Genomic DNA, 18,452 nt, shown 5'->3' with positions numbered 1-18,452 from the left:
GGAGGAAATGGCACAGCGTCGGTAAATAGATAACATGCAGATGGGATAAATATAGATGGGCAGAAAATGATTGTTAAGTGAAGTTGTTCCAGGAATGTCACGAATTTCCAGCTAGGGGGATTAGTGTGTGCAGCTGTTGAATGGGGGGGCTCATCTCATTCTTGAGCTCTCAGGTTCCACTTGTTGTGCAATAAATGCCTTTTGGGTGAGTGGTGTAATATTCTCACCTGTAGAAGCCAATCATTTTACTGTTCTGGGGTGGGGTGGAAGGAAGTTCCACTTCATTATTTAGCAATTCTTGGCCAAGCAAATACCATTTCAGTTAAAGTTTAAACACTATTATTAGAACAAGTGATACAATAAAATTGTATGTGTATTTTTGTTTGTTTCAACTTGATCACCTAAGGCTACACTACCAAGATGTTTTCCAAAATTTAGAGTAATACTTTAAAAAAAACATTATATTTATTTGAGAGAGAGAGAGCATGAGCGGGGGAGGGGAGGGGCAGAGGGAAAGGGAGAAGACTCTCCACCGAGTAGGGAGCCTGATGCTGGTGGGTTCTCCAGGTCAATTCCACGACCCTGGGATCATGACCCAAGGCCGAGTCACCTGAGCCACCCAGGCGCCCCTAGAGTAATACTTTTAGCTGCTTACCAAACTGTTTTCCTGCTTTAGATTTTAAAAGATGTGAGGACTAACTAGCTTATAGTAACAGACAGCAAGGAAATCCTCTTCTATGAAAATACTTTTTTTCACAGTCTTTAATAAGCTTTCTGATCTTGTTTCTTGGGGGAAAGAAGTATTTTTCAAGAGAAAGCGATCAAGAATGATTCCAAAGTGTATCCTAATGACTAGTTTATTTAAAGTATGAAAATTCATTAAAATAACCTTTACATGACTTTTATTACATTACCAACATGTTCTGTTTCCATAGTTTAATAAGTGCACACAGGGTCAAAGATAGTAAGAAAATGATTTTTCCTTCTGGAGAGTGTAAGAGTATCAGTCTAAAAGGTGCTGTAAAAATGAAATGAGTATTTGAAATGTATATACGTCTGTTAATTCACCCTGATGGCGTGTACTCATTCTGGGACTTTGATATCATAAGCATTCTATCCCTCCTATATTATGCTACATATCACGGTCACTGGATCACTCTTTGATTAATTTCAGCATATCCAAATACCATCAGTTATGAATGATAACTCTGGGCGTGTCACTGAGAGTTCTAGCACCCCTACGTTAATGATTACTAATTTGGTACATATTTTGCCAACTTAGAACACTCAAAAAGTACAAAGCTTAGCACAAATATCTGTTTCCCCAGTTACCCTTATCATAGCTCCATCCTTGGTGAAGATTAGCCGAATCGAATATGCCGTCTCTCTACTGCTGCTATTCTGAGGGGCGCGGGTACCAATTACCCGTACCTTAGAATTTGCCCGTAATCGACTATGTCCCACAATAGGTAACTCTGGAAGTGACAGGCAGCCTCAAGTGTGGTTCTCCCGCCTGTCGATTGGGCCTCGCAGGAAGCTCCGCCTCACCAACTCAGCCAAGGGCGGCAGTTGGCCCGGCGTCGGTGAGTGGCGGGTCTTGGCTCCGCCCCGGCCGTCCGCTGCGCTGCCTGGGTCGGCGCCGTTTCCAGTTGAGAGATGGCGGCCGCCGCAGGTAGATCGCTCCTGCTGCTCCTCTCCTCCCGGGGCGGCGGCGGGGGCGCCGGCGGCTGCGGAGCGCTGACTGCCGGCTGCTTCCCCGGGCTGAGCGTCAGCCGCCACCGGCAGCAGCAGCACCACCGGACGGTGAGCGAGCACGCCTGGCGGCTCCGGGGAGGGCGGGGCGGCGCTGGCGTGTGGGAGCCGCCGGCGGGCAGGCCGCCGGGGCAGCGGGCGAGTTACCTCAACTCGCGGCCGCTCCCGAGCTTGCCGGGCACCGAGGAGCCGCCGTGCCCTTCAGGCGCCTGCGGCGGCGACCAGGAAGAAAGGGAGGGCGGAGGAAGCCGAGTGGAGGAGGAGGAGGGGCGATGGCGGGGATGTTCCCGCAGGACCCGGGGCACCAGGGCGGGGAAGGGACGGGACTTGAACCTCTCACTGACTAGCCCCCGATCTTGGTCCCTCCCTCCTTTTTTTTTTTTTTTTTTTTGACAGCTCTGCCCCATTGCTTGCGAACTGAGCCCCGTGCAAGTTGTCCCCTTTCCCTCCTCCTCCGGGCGGGTTGGGGTGTCCTGAGTTGCCGCGGCTGCCTGGTGTATGTGTCAGGAGAGTGGCAGTGCCATGCTTCTTGGGCACTGTCTCCGGAGAGCAGCCCAGGACCCCAGCGGGGCCGCTCCCTCGTCCTCTCTCGGCCCTTTGGGAACGGGCAAGAAGGATAATCAAACTTTATCCCCCTGCGTGACTTCCTGCGTGTGTGGGCATGGGGAACAGCCCCCTCGCGATGGATGCTGCATTGCTTCAGGAGGCAAGCTCCATCCCCTCAGGTCCTTAAAGGTCCTCGGTGGTCCTTTTGGAGGGCTGGTTTATCAGCTTGTTCACGCGTGCCTGAAGAAGGAAGGGTGGGCAGCGGGCGGAGGGGAAGTGAATATGGCAAGTTGTTCATAGAGGCAGGGATTTGGTGTTTGAATTAACCAGTTATTGCTGGATTTCATTGGCTGGCAACGGAGGAGAATTTCTGTTTGAACAGCCTTGGGATGTATTTGGGAGTGATTGTGAATTGTTTTTTCAATTGCAAGAGATCAACTTGGCATGGAGTTCTTGACCTAACAAGTCAGCGGGTTCTCTTTCCTTGGACTTTCTAGACCCATTTATGTTGGTCTCTGGCCAAGTGTGAGGGAAGGAGTGTAGATTTTATTTCCTAGGGCTAAGTTGTATAGTGTAATGAGAGAATCACTGCAGACGGCCTGATAGAAGAAACTAGTACCTTCAGATCTCAACAAATACATCCACCTGTCTTAACCTGATCACATAGCTCTTGAGAGGAAGCTGAACTGGAGGTTTTCAGAGGATACCCCAAGACTGATTGACAGTATGAAACCAAGTGTCTGAAAGAGCTATGAAAAGAACTAATGCTCTGTAAATGCAAGATGATATTGTTATTATTAGTCACACGTATGGATCCTATCTTCATTCTTCTGAAGAAAATTTGTACTTCGTATTTGGCATACTGACATATTGCTTTGCTGAAGCTCTTGGGTGAGAGCCGAGCTTTTCCACAGTTCAGTTTAGATTTGCATGTTTCAAAGCCTCCATTTATGTGTTTTGTTTTCTTAAAAACATAAAGCCACCCAGAAATCTGATGGCATTCCCCTCTCCCTCAAACTATTTAAATACTTCCCAAGTTGTCTTTATCCCTGTATTTTGCTAATACGTCTTTTGACTTTGCACAGGTTTTAAGGCTATTCGGGTGTGGTATTCATTTAGCATTTTTAAATTTATGCCTTGTATATTTTCCACTATGCGAATCTGTCAGGCTGTGAGTGTCTTCCTTGTGTGGGTACTTCATGAAAGTGTTCTTCTGTGCTATTCTGGGGTGGGTAAAAGTGATGTGCTGAATTTGTAACTGAAAGCACAGTTAAAGTGAAGTGTTATTTCTGAAGGGCTGAAGTGTTATCATGGGAATGTTGACTTGTAAATGAACTTAGAATTGTACGATTTTGAAAAAAGTTGTACCTGATTATTTAAAATATGTAAACAGGTTTTTTTCTTTTTCTACGATTGCTCTGAAGCCATCCTGTATATAGCTGTCTCCATCTGTTATTCTATGATTCCTCACAAGACTCAATTTGAAAGGCATCTCTTAGGGATTTAACTCTTGACATTTTATGCCTGAAATTGAGGCCCAGAAAAGGGAGGGACTTGGCCAGGACTACACAGCTAATATGCAACAGTTTTAGGATTCCCACCCACCCCAGATATTCTGACCCCCTTATCATGTTCTTTGCATTTTAAAGTGCAATTGCTCCTTCATAATCTCCTCCTTTTCAAAACTAGTGTTTGTTAGGAAAGTATTGGTATTTTAAAGTCCCATGAATGGGACTTCTGTAAGTAGCTGTTGTTGGAGGCAGAGCTGTTGAATGAGGCAAATATGGAAACAAACAACTTGCTCTTATAAAGGGCCCTGAGAGACACTGAGGTTGAATCTTGCATAGGACACATTCTGTGCATGTGCAGCAGATGGCACTCTGCATTGGACTAGATCACAAGCCCAGCTTGTGCCACTTTTGTTCTGCTGTAGTAGGTAGAGTAAATTAGAGCCAGGGGGACATAACCAATTATGGTGCTGGTTAATTTTTTGCTTGAGAGGCATGCGTTTTGAAATCTTTTCTGAGTTTACAGAATGAGTCCAAAGCAATACAGTTCAGCTCATGGGTAAGTGTGGTTTCGAAGTTATAAAACATAACTTGTCCCTTCCCCACCTTCCTCATTAAAAGGTCATACAACTGAGTAAATAGAAATAAAGGTGCAGGGGCTTATTCGATATTTTTATCTGGCGTAATTTTTCCTTTCCTGTGTGAAGAGCCAGTTTATTGCTCCTCAGCTTGTGACTGTAACAAAATGTTGCATGCCTTTCTGTGTGGTTAGCGAAGGTGGCTGCTGTTTGCAAGGATGGTTCTTTGACGGGGAACTGCCTTTCATCGTGAGCTGGGTAATTGCTTTGCTAAATCAAACTGTCTCACCTCTTATTATGAAAGCCTGACTGTTAACATTTCCTAGTGGTCAACGGCTATGCTGAATTATTAACTCTCTTAAGTGTGTCATTGTATTGTTATAGTTTGTGGCCATCCCTCTCTATTTTACACATTATAGTTCTTTGGCAGTGATAGCATTTCAGTTTAACTTGACAGTTTTAACAGGTAATATTACCTGACAGAGAGGCAAGTCCCAATTCTTTAATTGGGTTTCTCAGGGTCTGGCCGGTCTTACTTAGCCAGATTCATCCCAGCACAAATACTCCGCTGTACTTAAGCCAGTGTTCCGTATATCTATACTAAATGTTTATGTAGTTCTTGCAACTGAATTTCAGTCTTAATCACTCCTCTAACCTCTTAGGTCCATTTCAGGTTAGCGACTGTGACCTAAGATTCCTCTTTGAAGCTAACCTCCTCACTTTACAGATGAGGAAACAGACCTAATGGCAGCTGAGGGAAGTGACTTACTAGGTTATGTGTGTGGTTTATTACATCTAGGTTTTAAAATTCCTTTTTTTTTTTTTTAAGATTTTATTTATTTGACAGACAGTGAGAGAGGGAACACAAGCAGGGGAGTGGGAGAGGGAGAAGCAGGCTTCCCGCTGAGCAAGGACCCTCCCTTCTCCCCCCCCATGCAGGGCTCCATCCCAGGACCCTGGGATCATGACCTGAGCGGAAGGCAGACGCTTAACGACTGAGCCACCCAGGCGCCCCTAGGTTTAAAATTCTTTAAATGGAGGTGGATTCAAGATGTTCTAGTCAGAAGCTTAATTTGTGTGATTCCTGGCTCTTGATCCCTCTCTATTCTATTCTGTCCTGTCCAAATTCCGATAGGATTTATTATTAGCAGGACACAGATTGACACTGACTTGTCTTGTTATCTATATATTTCATTTGTGGGTGCCTTATCTTATAGGAGAGGTAGGGCAATATTGCATTTTTGTCTCTCATAGACTCCAACACAGTGCTAGGTATATGGGTGACACTCAGATGTGCATTAATTGAATATGCACCTTTTTGTCTGCTTGCCAGTGAAAAGGTATGCTCATCCACTCCCCCCAGCCCCTTGTCCCCAGTTTGACTTGTTTAATGACCTGTTACTTAAGTACCCACATTTGAGTAATTTAACTTTGCTATTGCCAGTGCTGTCTTTGATCGTATATTATACTTCTTTATGGTAGTATACCCACAGAGTGGGTACCTTTGGATTAGCTCTGTGGTGGTACTTGCTTTCTGCCCAAAGCCCAGCAAAAGTATGATTAATACCCAGATTAATAGAAATATATGATTGAATCAAGTTCTAGAGTTTTTGTTGTTTTAGTCTACTTTAATACTAAGATTTTGATGGTTCTGGATAAATGTTTAGAGCAGACTTTTAAAATTACTGTTATTATTTTCTATTGAAATATAGTTGACACACAATGTTACATTAGTTCCAAGAGCAGACTTGTTTTTAAGGAAGCAACCATCCTTTTTTATTTTATTTTATTTGAGAGAGAGAGCACGCACAAGTGAGAGAGCATGAGTGGGGGGAGGGGCAGAGAGAGAGAGGGAAAGTACACTCCCCGCTGAGCGGGGAAACCCCATGTGGGACTCAATCCCAGGACCTGGAGATCATGACCTGAGCCAAAGGCAGACACTTAATCGACTGAGCCAGCCAGGTGCCCCACAACCATTCTTTTATTTATGTTAAAATCGTGCTTATTTTGCACCCCACAAAATATTTGAGTAAATTTGGATTTATTCAACAGATTATGATTATTTGAACTTTTCTAAGTCCCGAGGGGCTCTGTTTTAGGCTTTATGGAACTCTACTCCAAGAGGAAATCTAAGTAGAGAATGCAGCATCGAGAATGGTGCATATCAAAGATAACAACAAGGATCATTTTTGGTTTTGGGGCTGCCTCATGTTTGAAATCCAGAGTGGTCCTGGTCTTCTGCAATAGCACTTCATTGATACTGTTATCTGAATAACTGCAGAGATGTTGCTTTCATTTTTTAAAAGATTTATTTACTTATTTGAGAGAGAGAGAACGTGATGGAGGGGAGGGGGAGAGGAAGAAGGAATCCTTAAGCAGACTCCCCGCTGAGCTTGGAGCCTGACCCGGGGCATGATCCCAGGATCCTAAGATCATGACCTGAGCCTAAATCAAGAGTTGGACACTTAACTGACTGAGCCACCCAGGTGCCCCCTCATTGCTTTTTTATATTCTAGCTTTGTGTCTCTGTGGGTTTTCTTAAAAATTACTTTTTTTTGTTTTGTTTTGCTTTTTGTGATTAAGGACAACACTACCTTTTAAGATCTTGAGATAATCACTTAACATAAGGGAATCCTCTATTCTTTGATTAATGCCATGTCATGGCTCATGAATATTTTATAATTACTGGAATAACATGTTATTAGGAAAACTAAGATGTTACCATGAAGGACATGTACTTAAAAGAATTGTAGACTTGAGATCTCAAAAAGACCATAGATTAAGGAAGTAGGGCAAGAGTGGTGAATGACTTCTTCCTTGGTAGCCCAGCCAGTTACTACAGAGCTGAAAATGGCTCCCCCATCTGCTGGCCTTTGCATTCATTTCTTTTCCTACGAAATTACACAGTTGTGCGTTTTGTTTTGCAAACAGTTAAGCAGAGGTGGGTTTTAAAAAAGGGAATTGGGAGCATATTCTTTCAGTAAGTGCCTAAACTCAAACCCAATCTTTTTTTTTTTTTTTTTAAGATTTTATTTATTTATTTGACAGAGAGAGACACAGCGAGAGAGGGAACACAAGCAGAGGGAGTGGGAGAGGGAGAAGCAGGTTTCCCGCCGAGCAGGGAGCCCAATGCAGGGCTCGATTCCAGGACCCTGGGATCATGACCTGAGCCGAAGGCAGACGCTTAATGACTGAGCCACCCAGGCGCCCCCTCAAACCCAATCTTGAATAATTACTCCCTGATTTAGGTCAAGCTTGATGACACATGTTAAAAAAATCTTGTCCTCTGCATGTTGAACATGCAAGAGTAACCGTCCATTTAATTATTTCACTGCACTTTGTTAAATGCAATGAGAGAGCCTGTGTAACATGAAAGTTGACTTCAAGCAAAGTAATTTTAGTAAGTTTAGTGAATTATTGACCCATAAACTGTGTATGGGCTTAAATCTTTTGTTTATTTATATATATATATTTATTTTTAATTTTATTTTTTTATATGTTTTTATTTTTAAAGATTTTATTTATTTATTAGAGAGAGAGCACAAGCGTGGGGAGGGGGAAAGGGAGAGGCAGAAGGAGAAGCAGACTCCCCACTGAGCAGGGAGCCTGCTGTGGGGCTCAATCCCAGGACCTGAGCCGAAGGCAGCCGCTTAACCGACTAAGCCACCCAGGCGACCCCAATCTTTTATTTTGATAAAAATATAACTTGGTAAATTACATCACCAGCTGGGTCTAATAGCATGCTAAAACTGAACTTTTTCTAATGCGGTTCTGGAAAAAACTGAAAATATGACATTGCATTTTGACATCTCTCTTAAAAATGAGAGCCCTTTCCAAAGATTCTTTAAGGACATTGATAATATGTATTAAGAGTGGGGTGTTTACCTCTTACACTTTGTTTCTGAAATTCTCAGTTTTTACTATGTGTTGTATACTTTATTGTTTGGGGAGCATTTGTAATGATCACCAGAGAATTGCTGAGGAATCCATTATGTGTATGAGGCTGTCCAGAGGATATTCTCCAATGTAGTCTTAAACTGTACTGCCTTACAGATTACAAGATCCTTTAGACTTCTTTTTTCATTCTAAGAGAGGCTACATTTTACTTCTTATCTATAGTAAGTGGTGTTACAGGATGTTTGAGTACTAATATCTCCTTTAAACTTTAGAGAAAGTTAATGTGACTGATTTTTTTTTTTTTGTCAAATAACAGGAGAGTAAGTAGGTTAACTTGAACCACCTGACCCTACGTGGAGGAGTAGATACAGAAGGAAGCATCTAAGATCTGAGGGCATTGTGTTACCTCATTTAATTCTCACCATAACCTTATGAGAGGCATTATTACCCCAGTTTTATTGATGAGGACACTGAGGATGAGGTAGGTTTCTTTCTTCTTAAGTGTCATAAACTGTTTTAATGCTAGGGATACAATGATGGACAAGACAGATGCTTTGGAGGTGAAATTTAAGTCTAGGTTTGGTGGGGTCCCAGTGTGGGGCCTCCTTTCCTTTTGTCTTCTCCTTCAGCCATGTTTCTTTCTCAAGCATCTACTGCAGTTTTCTTCCAAGAGATCTCACCATCTTTCTGAATACATTCCTTAAATCCCTTTCTCCACCCTCTCCTCCAGGTATTAGGTAGTAAGGGTCTAAGGTATTGCTTCCTTAGGATCTTTGTAATTTAGCCAAGGATTCTAGAAAGTCCCACCCATTATCGAGCATTGCTTCTAGATCACTTTTAAAAACATTGTCTAGCATACTCAACAACCTTCAGGCAAAATACTTCCCCCATTGTACAGATAAGAAAATGAAGACCTAGGAGGGGTAAGTAACCTGGAGTCATTCAGGAAATATCTGTTGAACTACTGTTTGTAACTTGCTGTGCTGTGAAAGAGAGATGCCTCTGAGGTGGTCCAAAGAGGTCACAGTTTGGCTGGGAGACACCAACAAGCAAGACTGTAACTGGTTATACTCCCCGTCCCCCCATGGAGGTTCATTGGGAGCATTTAGACTTAACTCAAGAGAATTGGGGAAGGCGTCACAAGGGAGGCCTCACTTAAGCTGAAATAGGAGGAAGTAAAATGTGTGGGGGACTGGAAAGTTGCAGTTCACATTCTAGATAGCACCAACATCTGACATGACAGTCTGAGGGAGGAAGATGTATTTGAGAAACTGCCAGTCGTTTGTTATAACTGGAGTATGGGCAAGAATAGCCAGAGATTAGACTGGACAGTAGTAGTGATACCAATAATAACTAATATTAAGTGCACCACGTGTTATGTACTTTACACAGGTAATCTCACTTAATTTTTGTGACACCTGTGGGTAGGTGCTGTTACTATCCTCCTTTTATAGATAGTGAAAGTGAGTTACCTCAGATTGGTTGATTTGCCCAGGATCACAGCTGGTAAGTGACACTCAGTAAATGACTTGCTCAGGATCAGACAGCTGGGACTGGCGTACCTGGCGCCTGTCTCTTAACCACTGTGCTCTGGTGAGGGAATCAGACTGTGAAGGGACTTGTGAAGGAGTTGGAATTTTATTATGTAGGTCAGTGGTTTTTTTTTTTTTTTTTAACTCAACCCACAGTAGAAATACATCTTATATCATGACCCAGAATGTGCACGTGTGCGTAAAAGTAGGAAAAGTTTCACAAAACGGTATTTTTACTATGTATGAGACATACATAGTTTCTGTGCTGTTTTGTTGAAGAAATACTGATTGGGACCCATTTAGATTGATTCCACAATTTAAGCCACAGTTTGGAAAAAATACTGCTGGTCCATAGGTGAGTGTCAGAAGAATTTCAATTAGGAGAATCACATGATCAGTTTGTGCTTTTTGGTAGTTACAGTCGCAGCTGTGTGAAGGCTGGATTGGAGAGGATGGGACCAGAAAAGTCAAGAGGCCAATAAGGGACATCTTAATGGACTAGGCAAAAGATGCCTGAATGAAGACAGTAGCATTGGGAATATAGAAAAGGAATAGAGAGAAGGCAGATTTAGGAAATAGAATTGATAGAACTTGATGATTGGACATGGACTATCACTCAGCTGGTACCAGGTAGAAAAGGTAATTCATTTCGAGGGCTGTCTGATTCTGTTAATGCTCAGGTGCTGAAAACTTTGTTTCTGGACCTTCTCTGTGTATTTCTTTTTACAGTCATGTTAAGTATGTTTTGTTGTTGTGATTGTTGTACCTCTGCTTTTGTATATAAAAATGTGTTGACCTGGTTTAATGATTTTAAATTTGTATATCAGATGCCCACCTTATCCCCATTTTCCTGCCCCCCCTCCTCCCCCATACCATCAGAATCTGAAAGATTTGCACACCAGTATGGAAAAAGTTTACAAAGCATGATGAGCACTCACCAAATCCTTGTTGAAAGTGTGTGTTCTGTGTATTATACTCTTCCAAAGCAGAAACTTCCCATTATGTTAATTAGAGGAATATTTTTGAGTAATTTCCTTTGACTTTGTTCTCTTCGACTTTCCACTTTTGTAATATTTGTTTACCTTAGGGAATATTGAACATTGTATGTATGATGGTCTTTTTAAAACAAACAAAAACCTAGCTATTCTTAAGCATGAAACCATTTCTTAGTAAAATTTTAGCAACCTCCCTTTCCCATTAGGAATGAAGATAGAAGATTCCTACTGCTTCTGCTACCCCAGTTTCTCAAGAGAAGTATAAAAAATAAAACCATGTAATAATCAAGAATGAGTTATATGGAGTGATTCTCTAGTATTTTAATTGATTCTACTGGATTGCTTTATTTATTTTTTAAAGATTTTGTTTATTTGACAGAGAGAATGTGATAGAGAGCATGAGAGGGGGGAGGGTCAGAGGGAGAAGCATACTCCCTGCTGAGCAGGGAGCCCGATGCAGGACTTGATCCCGGGACTCCAGGATCATGACCTGAGCTGAAGGCAGTCGCTTAACCAACTGAGCCACCCAGGCGCCCTGGATTGCTTTATTTAGAAAGCATATATTCTTTGGTCTTTTAGGTATTATAATACAAAGGTAAGTATTTATTTGGTAACTATGACAATTCTTAATTTTTTAAAATATTTATTTTAGAGAGAGAGTGTGTGTGCAGGGGCGCGCAAGTGAGCAGGGGGAGGGGCAGAGGCAGGGGGAGAGGGAGAGAATCTCAAGCAGACTCTGCGCTGAGCTCAGTCTCATAACCCCAAGATCATGACCTTAACTGAAATCAAGAGTCAGCCGATTAACCGACTGAGCCACCCAGGCACCCCAACTATGACAATTTTTAGAGCTGTTACAGTATCTGCTTTGCCAGAAGAGATTGTCATGTATGAGCCTTTTGAAATCTATGGGAGCAAACAATTGTATCATGAAAGAATTTTTTTAGTTTTCTGAGGTAGATAAAAGAAGAGTTGGAAGTGGTGTGTGTGTGTGTTTCAATCACCAAAAGTAAGTAATTGAAGAGGATTAGGTGCGGTTGGGATACAATAGGAGTCTGGGTTCTGTTCATTTCTCTACTGTTAAGTTGCTATTTGACCTTGGGCAAGTGACTTACCTCTTTGGTCTTAATGTTTTGGTCAGTTAAATAAGGATGCTTGATCAGATGAGCCTAAAGGGCTTTCTAATTCTAAGACATATATCATTAATTTTTATGTTATTTCATGGTGGCGGTCTTGTATAAAATCATAAATCCAAGTATAATATATTTGCTTATTCTCACAAGGGTCAAGGGCTTGAAGTGAAGACAAATAGCTTCCATTTCCTTTTCAGGACAGTTTGCATAATTACTTCTGACATCTTGATAGACAATTTACCCTGCATTCCTCTGAAACAGTTCATTATGCCTTAGTCCCATCTTTCTCTTTTGTCTTCATTTTCCAGTCCCAACTACTGAGAGTATGGGGAATAGGTGAAGATATGGTAAGGAATCCAGAGTTAGAGAGAGGGTGGAGGGAAGGAAAAAAGCAGTTAATGTTGTAGTGCTGAGGTAAGATGGACTGTTTTGTTTTTTTTTTCTCAATGGTTTTATTTATTTGTCAGAGATAGAAAGAGCACAAGCAGGGGGAGCGGCAGGCAGAGGAAGAAGCAGAATCCCTGCTGAGCAAGGAGCCCGATGCGGGGCTCAGTCCCAGGACCCTGGGATCATGACCTGAGCCACCCAGGCACCCCAAGATGGACTGTTCTAATAATTTGTTAATTCTGAGTTGTGGCTTGCCAGTCTGAAACAGAAAATGTTTCTGTTTTCCTTTGTAATTACACTACAGGAAATATGAGTGTGAAAACCTCAGGTGATTAGTTTCCCATAGTAGTCTACTCTCCCAAATTCTGTGAACTGAGCCTAATAGTGTCAAGAACACTCAGCCAGCATTGGATAAATGAGAGTCAGTGAGTTAAAAAGCCCTAGAGACCATCATCTAAATCCTTCAACCCTGTGGATAATGCATCTGTAGATCATCTAGTTCTCTGTGCCTAGATAATACAGTGATGGGAATCATGGAAATGTGAAGAAGGAATTACTTTTCTTTGAGTCAAGCAGCAGCAAATCATTTTTTTTAAATCAAATAACCTGATTTTATTATTTATTTATTTATTTTTAATGTTATTTTATTATGTTAATCACCATACAATACATCATTAGTTTTTGATGTAGTGTTCCATGATTCATTGTTTGCATAAAACACCCAGTGCTCCACGCAGTAGTGCCCTCTTTAATACCCATCACCGGGCTAACCCATCCCCCCACCTCCCTCCCCTCTAGAACCCTCAGATTGTTTCTCAGAGTCCATAGTCTCTCACGGTTCATCTCTCCCTCCGATTACCCCCCTTCATTTCTCCCTTCCTTCTCCTAATGTCCTCCATTCTATTCCTTAGGTTCCATAAATAAGTGAAACCATATGATAATTGACTTTCTCTGCTTGACTTATTTCACTTAGCATAATCTCCTCCAGTCCCATCCATGTTGGTGTAAAAGTTGGGTATTCATCCTTTCTGATGGCTGGGTAGTATTCCATTGTATATATGGACCACTTCTTCTTTATCCATTCATCTGTTGAAGGGCATCTCGGCTCTTTCCACAGTTTGGCTATTGTGGACATTGCTGCTATGAACATTGGGGTACATATGGCTCTTCTTTTCACTACATCTGTGTTTTTGGGGTAAATATCCAGTAGTGCAATTGCTAGGTCATAGGGTAGCTCTATTTTTAACTTTTTGAGGAACCTCCACACTGTTTTCCGAAGCGGCTGTACCAACTTGCATTCCCACCAACAGTGTAAGAGGGTTCCCCTTTCTCCACAACCTCTCCAACATTTGTTGTTTCTTGCCCTGTCATTTTTTGCCATTCTAACTGGTGTAAGGTAAATCATTTTAAAAGAGTTCACAGATTATGCTGAAACAAGTAGGACTATAGAAAATGCTACATAAAAATAGTGATGGAAAAATATTGTAGTGCTTTTGTGTTATAAGTGATTTAAGAAATTGACACATGCATTTGCCTGGCAAGTATTTGGAGCAGGTAGAGGAGAAGAGGGAAGGGTGAAGGGCTGGACTGCAGAAGAGAGCTTTAAAGAACTCTTTGAAAGAGGTGCTGCCAACTCTAGATTCCCTACATGTATAAAATTTCCAAAGATGACAGATTTTTGGAGGTGTTTATTTTGGAACTAATCTTCCGTATTTCCATTCTGCCCCCACTGTATCCTGTATCTTGCACTGCCAGAATTCTGCTAGCTGCAATGAAGCAGGGCTGTGGCAAGTGGCCAAGTGTGATAAAACCTATTTTTCATTTTAAAACAGAGTATGGATGTCAGAATACTTCAAAGAAGTATTTAAGGATAGATTGAATGGAGTAGGAGAAATAGTAAAAACCTAATGAGAAGATTGAAAGTTTCTGATTTGCTTTTGATGGAATTACATTTATTTTGTAAACAGAAGAATACCAGCTTATGTCTGTCTCTGTCAGTTTCTCTCTTCCTTGTCCCTCTTTCTCTGATCTTTGCGTGCTGGTGCTAGAAGCTGCTGAATACACAGGAAAAATGAGTTTTCTGATCCTGAAGAGGTGGTAGTGATTTTTTGTTGTTGTTATTTTGTTTTTATCTTTTGAGGGGATCCCAAGGGTATGCTCTATGTGAATGTCTCATTACACGTATGCATGTTAGTAATTCAGTTTTATTTCATTCTTGCTTTAACCACCCCCTCCAAAAATGAAATCTTTTCTTTTTTTAATTTCTGGCTCTGACTTAAGCTTCAAAACAAAATGTTGTCTCAACGTTGTTGAGATGGTAAAACAATTGTAGCATAGCTTTACAGAATTTTGAAATATTCATTTATTAGATGGAAAATTGAACTGCAACCAGTACTTTAATTTTAATATCTTATTCCACATTGACATTTGATTCAGAATGAAATCAGGTTCCTCGCTTGGCCAAGTGCCACAAAGTCGGGTGAGCTTTAAATATGTAACGACCTTTTTTGTAGTGATTGCTAGAGCTTTTAGCAGTAAAAAGGGGAAAATGAAAGGGAACTCTAGCATAGATTGCCTAAAAAGAGTATTCTTGGTAAGATTAAAAGTAGAGACAGGCTGAGGCCCTGAGTTATGGATCTGAGTCACATCCAGCCAGCATCAGAAAGTAGCAGCATTAGTGGAAGAAAACCCAGGTCAGTCCTGATGAGCGTCTGTCAAAGCTCACCTGGAAAGGGCATTCCATCACCAGAGGGTTTCTTTGGGGGGTGGGGGTGGGGGTGGGAGGATGGGGTGGTGGTGGGGTGGGTGGGGTGTATTCCTTCATAAGAAATTTCCTTCATAAGAAAATTAAGCCAAACAAGGGGAAAAGTCTTTTGTTTTTAAAGTATGAAGTATGTCGGGCGCCTGGGTGGCTCAGTCGGTTAAGCGACTGCCTTCGGCTCAGGTCATGATCCTGGAGTCCCGGGATCGAGTCCCGCATGGGGCTCCCTGCTCAGCGGGGAGTCTGCTTCTCCCTCTGACCCAACCCCCTCTCATGCTCTCTCTCTCTCTCTCTCTCTCTCATTCTCTCTCTCAAATAAATAAATAAAATCTTTAAAAAAAAATAAAGTATGAAGTATGTCATGTCTGTAAAAACAGGTATATTTATTTCTTTTAGCTTGAAAAATTAAACAGGACAACTATAATTGCTGCCCTAAATATCCTTCCTCAGTCTTATTTCTTTTCCTCTCTCCCAAAAGTACCATTCTTTCCAGTTTGGTATTTACCATTCCCATGCATGTGTTTATGCTTTTGTTTATCTGACTATCTGTCAAAGTTACATAGTACTCTTAAGTATGTTTTAACCTCACTTGGAAGATTTTACACTGTATGTAGTTACGTAATTTGTTCTTTTTACTTAAATACTTTAAAAAATATGTTGATACATGTAGTTCTGGTTCATTCATTTTTAACTGTTTTGTGGTGTTTCATTCACTTTCTCACGTTTAACCATTGTCTTGTTGACTGAAAGTCTTTAGCGGAATATTTTGGAGGGACAGGAAAAAGGAATTTATTATGTCATTTTAAAAGTTAGACTAGGAATTTTTTTTTTTTTCCTTTTTTGGTGTGGAATGTCCTCATTTAAATCATATTCCTGGGAAAATCCTTTGTATTTCCGGAGAGAAGGAGGAGGAGAAGAAGAATGTTTCATTACACAGATGAACATGTCTTGTGCAAAATGCCCAACAACATTTGCTGTAATACAGCAAGCTCATGTGGGATTGAGCTGCTACAGCAAAAACTTGTTTTGCTCTATAAAACGGCTCAGACTTTTGAAGTGCAGACAAGCTTGGAAGGAAACTTGTTGGCCTTTATTCATTGTTTCTTTTCTGTGTGTTTGGAATAATTTGCAGTTTGGGACTGCTTTCTTTTGTAAAAAGGACTTGTGCCTTAAATGGTAAAAAGACTGTTCTTGAATGGTGTCATGGTTTTATGGAGCAAAGGAAAAACAAGGTCTAGGAATGAGGGGGAAAGTACTTTTTGAGGGAGATAGTTGATGTGAAATAAGTATTTGTTTTAATAACAAACCTTATATATACATTTGCCATTGAGTATTCTTTACTTTGTAGTCATTATTTTAGAAAGGCAATCTCTGATTAATTTTTTTTCTTCCCGGCTTCATGCAGTTGTCTTTCATTTGTAACACTTTTGATGGTTTGGATAATGTTGCAGAATACATAGTACAGAACTCTGTTCAGGTTGTCCCTCCAGATGATTTGCAATTGTGCTTTAACCAGAAATGCTGATGCAGCAAGGGAAACACTAATACATGGGATGCTTTCCAGGGACTGTAGCTAAGGCAAACACAAGCCAAAATTAAGAAGAATATGTGAGCTAGGCACACAGTATGCAGTCTGGCCAAATATGCTATTAACAGTGAATATCCCATTCTAATTAAATTAATTGAGACCTGGACAATTTGAATCATCAGACTGTCTGTTAAAAAGGTGACCCAACTTTAAGCATTTCAGAATTAGGGAATAGTGCAAGTATAGTTTTTTGGCTAAAACTTATTTACAATGAAAAATTATCTTTGCTTTTTCTTACTGGAGAGATTCTAATGCCTCAAGAATGTTTAAATTCACTTGCCTGTTTCTTCCATTCTGGTTCTGAGGGAAAGGATGCTGAAGGGATCTGCAAGTAAAAGAGATAATGAAAAAAATTTTTTTGGGGGGGGGTTGGCATGATAAGATGGAAGAGAGAGTATTGAGAATTAAGAATTGAGAATTAACTGATTATTAAGAATGATTTTTGTTTTTTGACTATTGCTGCTTTTCTTGCAAGTCGCTCTTTTTTATTCACAAATTATTTTCCCCACAAATAGTGAAGGCATTATGAGAGGAGGTGGTGGTACGTGAACAGGCTCTTTTTAAAATTGTTGTTCTAGAAAAAAAATTGTTATTGGTCTGGGTTTTGAGTGATCTCTGATTAAATTTGCCATGAGTCAAGCATTTTGAAACAGAACTCCTAAATCAGAGGGTTGTGGGGCTAGGTAAACGAAATTAGTTTTGTAAATTTGTTTCTGAAACTAGTGAAAGTTCTGAATGAATCTGGATAAGCTGAGACTTCTGTTGCCAGGGTCCCCTTCAGTTTTAAAAATTTTTTCTTGTTTAAAAAAAGCGGGGGGGAATGCCTGGCTGGCTCAGTTGGTAGAGCATGCAACTCTTGATTTTGGGGTTGTAAGTTCACCCATTGGGTGAAGAGATTACTTAAAAAAATCTAAAAAAAATATTTCTTCTTCCCTCATTGTTTACTAGGGTTCCGTTTTTTTAAATGCTAGAAGCATAGAGAAGAGTGAAAAAGATTTCGCTTCTTTAAAACTATTTCTAAAAATATTGGTCTATGAGTTGTTGCTTTAGACTCTCTACTTTTACATCTGTATGAGCTTACCATGTGGTTATCAAAGATTCAGTACTTTCTCTGGAAAAAAATGTATATTTGAGAGTTTCTCATAACCTGGATTTACTCTAGGTTATAGCTAAGGCTCTTTCAAAACGCCCTCTTGTCCTAAAGGTCACTTGTAATGACTAGCAGCTAAGAGTGACCTAAACAACATCTTTTCAAACTTTCTTTTCCTTGTTATTGTATGCTGAGATATCCATGTCAGCAGGCTCAGGAGAGCCTTTATCTTTGACATTGACATTACTTTTTTCTATTCTTTTAGGTCTTTCACTACCATTTCTACAGTGGTTGACAAGATACCGTTTCTTCCTCACTCACCATGTACCATGCCAGTGACATCTTAGCTGCTAGAGTGTGGAGCTGGCCTGTGGGAGTCAAGTAAGTGCCTTTTTTACTATTTGGCATGGTTTTTGCTTACTTTGCAAAGCCATGTAGAGGAACTTCTCTTAAGATTAGTTTTTAAAAAGGCACTTGCTTGATCCTTGTGGGCTGGCTCTTTGCTCCAGCCTGCTATTGAACATCTGGTAGCTAACATGGGGCTGAATTTAGCAAGGTGACTATCACAGAATGGAACATTTTTATTAGGATAAACCCTTGAGAGATGATAGATCTGATCTTGGCGTAATTAGCCCATTTATATTGATGAGCAACGCCTTTCCTATCCCAGAGTGAATCAGAACTTCTG

At 40.9% G+C, this 18,452-nt stretch overlaps 1 protein-coding gene across 1 annotated transcript in view; it reads left to right on the top strand.

Annotated features, from left to right (window-relative positions):
• The first annotated feature begins 1,642 nt into the window (after window positions 1-1,642).
• MCU (mitochondrial calcium uniporter) overlaps window positions 1,643-18,452 on the top strand; it is a 198,577-nt gene continuing 181,767 nt past the window's right edge. Inside the window, exon 1 of the mRNA XM_028109659.2 lies at window positions 1,643-1,803. Within this exon, the coding sequence (XP_027965460.1) occupies window positions 1,657-1,803 (147 nt within the window). The 5' untranslated portion in view covers window positions 1,643-1,656. The remainder of the gene's footprint in view (window positions 1,804-18,452) is intronic.

Source organism: Eumetopias jubatus, unplaced genomic scaffold, assembly GCF_037043125.1.
Source record: "Eumetopias jubatus isolate StellerSeaLion01/CBP00866 unplaced genomic scaffold, mEumJub1_p1.0 scaffold_17, whole genome shotgun sequence".
NCBI lineage: Eukaryota > Metazoa > Chordata > Mammalia > Carnivora > Otariidae > Eumetopias > Eumetopias jubatus.
This window is presented reverse-complemented; position numbering and strand designations above follow the sequence as displayed.